Genomic DNA, 2337 nt, shown 5'->3' on the forward strand with positions numbered 1-2337 from the left:
TGGGGGTGGGGGTGGGGGTGGTGGTGGGTCTCTTTTGTTTTTGGGTTTGGTTTTTTTCCTTCTCTTTCTCGAGTTTTCACATTGCGCGAGCTCCTCTTTTTCCAAATTATTTTATTGCTCCTCGTTTATCTTCTATCGGATTTTCCGTTAATTGCTCTGTCCTCTCGCGGCCTCCCCCCGTGCCCACCTGTAAGCGGTTTCATTGCATACAATCTAGGTTGATCTCAATAATCAAACATAGGATATATACATATATATATATATATATATATCTCTCTCTCTATATATATATGCACTTTAATTTTTGGCATAATGGTATTGGAGCCTGACGCAGCTCGACTTATCAGGGCATCATCTCGTTGGCAAACACAATTTGGGAATTCGGTAGGCATTGTCTTTTAGCATAATTTGTTGATAATCACACTTAATCCCTAAATATGCAACGGGATTTTAATTGCTTTACCGAGCATGTTTGTGATGCCTTAATACGGATAGAAGTCAACCGAGCAATGGGAATATACTGATTTGATAAGATAACATGAACGATTTCTTAATTGATAATGCACGCTACATATGTGATTCTAACTTCGAATGTGCTGCGCGCAAGGTGAAAAATGATTAGTCGGTGTTATGGTAAAGATTTGCACATGCAAAGGGCAAAGAGTCTTAATATTTCCCATTTTTCAAACCCTAACATGGTGGGAATGCTTCCTTTGTTATGCAGTTTCTTTCTTTGGATTTAAGAAAGACGAGATAATGAAGCGATCAAGATATCATTATTGGCATTTTTGCTTGCAGAGCGGAGAGTTGTGCCAATCCCATGTGGTAGCTCCCGTTGAAGACCTTATGAGGTCGTCGTCTCCAAGTCATTATTTATTAGCTTTCAGAGACTTCTTCGTGGGTCCAAACCAGGAGAGAGAGAGAGAGAGAGAGAGAGAGAGCAAGAGAGATTATACTTCATCAGAGATCACTCCACACGACACAACTATAAAAATGCTAGACAGAGGAAAACTTCTCACCCTCCACCTCCTTCTCCCATTCTCTTTCCTCGTTCACACTTCAAGCCCTTCAGCAATGGCCGCCTCGAGAATGATCTCCCGAGCGACGCCCACGCACAAGAACCCTACCGGCTCCCACCACCACCTCCACCACCACTACCGCCCTAATGCTCCCGACGATCCCGTCTTCGAGTTCGACGAGTCCGATCTCCTCTGGTCCTCCAACGACGACGCGTCCTCCGACCCGAGAATACGTCAGCCTCGATCCCTGAAGAAGCTGCAGAGGCGGTCGTCCGCGGCGGAGGCCCCTTCGCCGCCGGGGGCGGCGTCGTTGCCCGTGAACATACCGGACTGGTCGAAGATTCTGCTGGGGGACTACCGAGAGCACCACCGGGGGAGGGTGACCGCCGAGGACGGCGGCAGCGACGACGGCGACGAAGAGGACGACGGGGACATAGTCCCGCCGCACGAGTTCCTGGCGAGGAGGAGAGGCGCGTCGCTCTCCGTCCACGAAGGCGTTGGGAGGACGCTGAAAGGGAGAGATCTCCGTCGCGTCCGGAACGCCATTTGGGAGAAAGTTGGCTTCGAAGACTAGAGAGAGATAGGGAGGGAGGGTCGTTCCGCCATTGTTTATTTCCACTGAAATATTGTTGTCACTAGCTATATATTATATGCTCGGAAACATATATTGTCATCGGGGGAAATTTTTGATACGGCTAGGCCGTGTCGGAGAGCCAGAAACACAAACCCGTTTTCTCTCTCTGTCTCTCTCACATCGGCTCCAGCTTCATTTTCCCCCATTAGTTCTTTCTTTCGTTCGTTCATGGATCAATCTGGTGTTGGGTGGGTGTTATGTTTCCTGTTCCTGTTACTTTTTGAAGGGAAGACGACTCTCCTCTCTGCATGTAAACTTCGTCTCTCACGCCTTTTTGATCGTAGTGGATGCATTTTTGGTTCTCTCTTTCTCCTCTCTGCCCTCTGTTATCTTCTTTTTTCCTCCTGCCAAATGCCGATCTCTGCAAAAGAGAAGAGATTTTAATGAGGGATGGATCAAGACTTGCAGAATAAGAAAGAAGGGAGGAGGAGGAGGAGGAGGAGGAGGATGGAGGATGAGGAGGGGCAGATGTAGATTTTCCGGGAAAACGACAAAAGTGGTGACGACCCATGGGAATTGTCGGTAGGTGAGAAAGCTACCGGAGAGCTATTATTACATTAATTGAGTTGAGCCCCCGAAAGAAGAAAACCCGAACCTAGGACAGCTTTTCGTGTGAACTTGTTTTCTCTACTTTTTTCATCGTCGATGAACAGAATTACTTATGATGTAAAAATTACTTTGGCA

General features: G+C 47.2%; 1 protein-coding gene across 1 annotated transcript; it reads left to right on the top strand.

The window, feature by feature from the left end:
- Positions 1-922: 922 nt before the first annotated feature.
- On the top strand, positions 923-1955 carry LOC115674126 (protein S40-4-like). Its single transcript, XM_030596458.2, has one exon. It carries the CDS (start codon positions 994-996, stop codon positions 1591-1593), a length of 600 nt encoding a protein of 199 aa, XP_030452318.2. The 5' UTR covers positions 923-993; the 3' UTR covers positions 1594-1955.
- The last annotated feature ends 382 nt before the right edge of the window (positions 1956-2337 follow it).

Source organism: Syzygium oleosum, unplaced genomic scaffold (genome assembly GCF_021117445.2).
Source record: "Syzygium oleosum isolate NSW1041296 unplaced genomic scaffold, Sole_v2.1 Sole_v2.12, whole genome shotgun sequence".
Lineage (NCBI taxonomy): Eukaryota > Viridiplantae > Streptophyta > Magnoliopsida > Myrtales > Myrtaceae > Syzygium > Syzygium oleosum.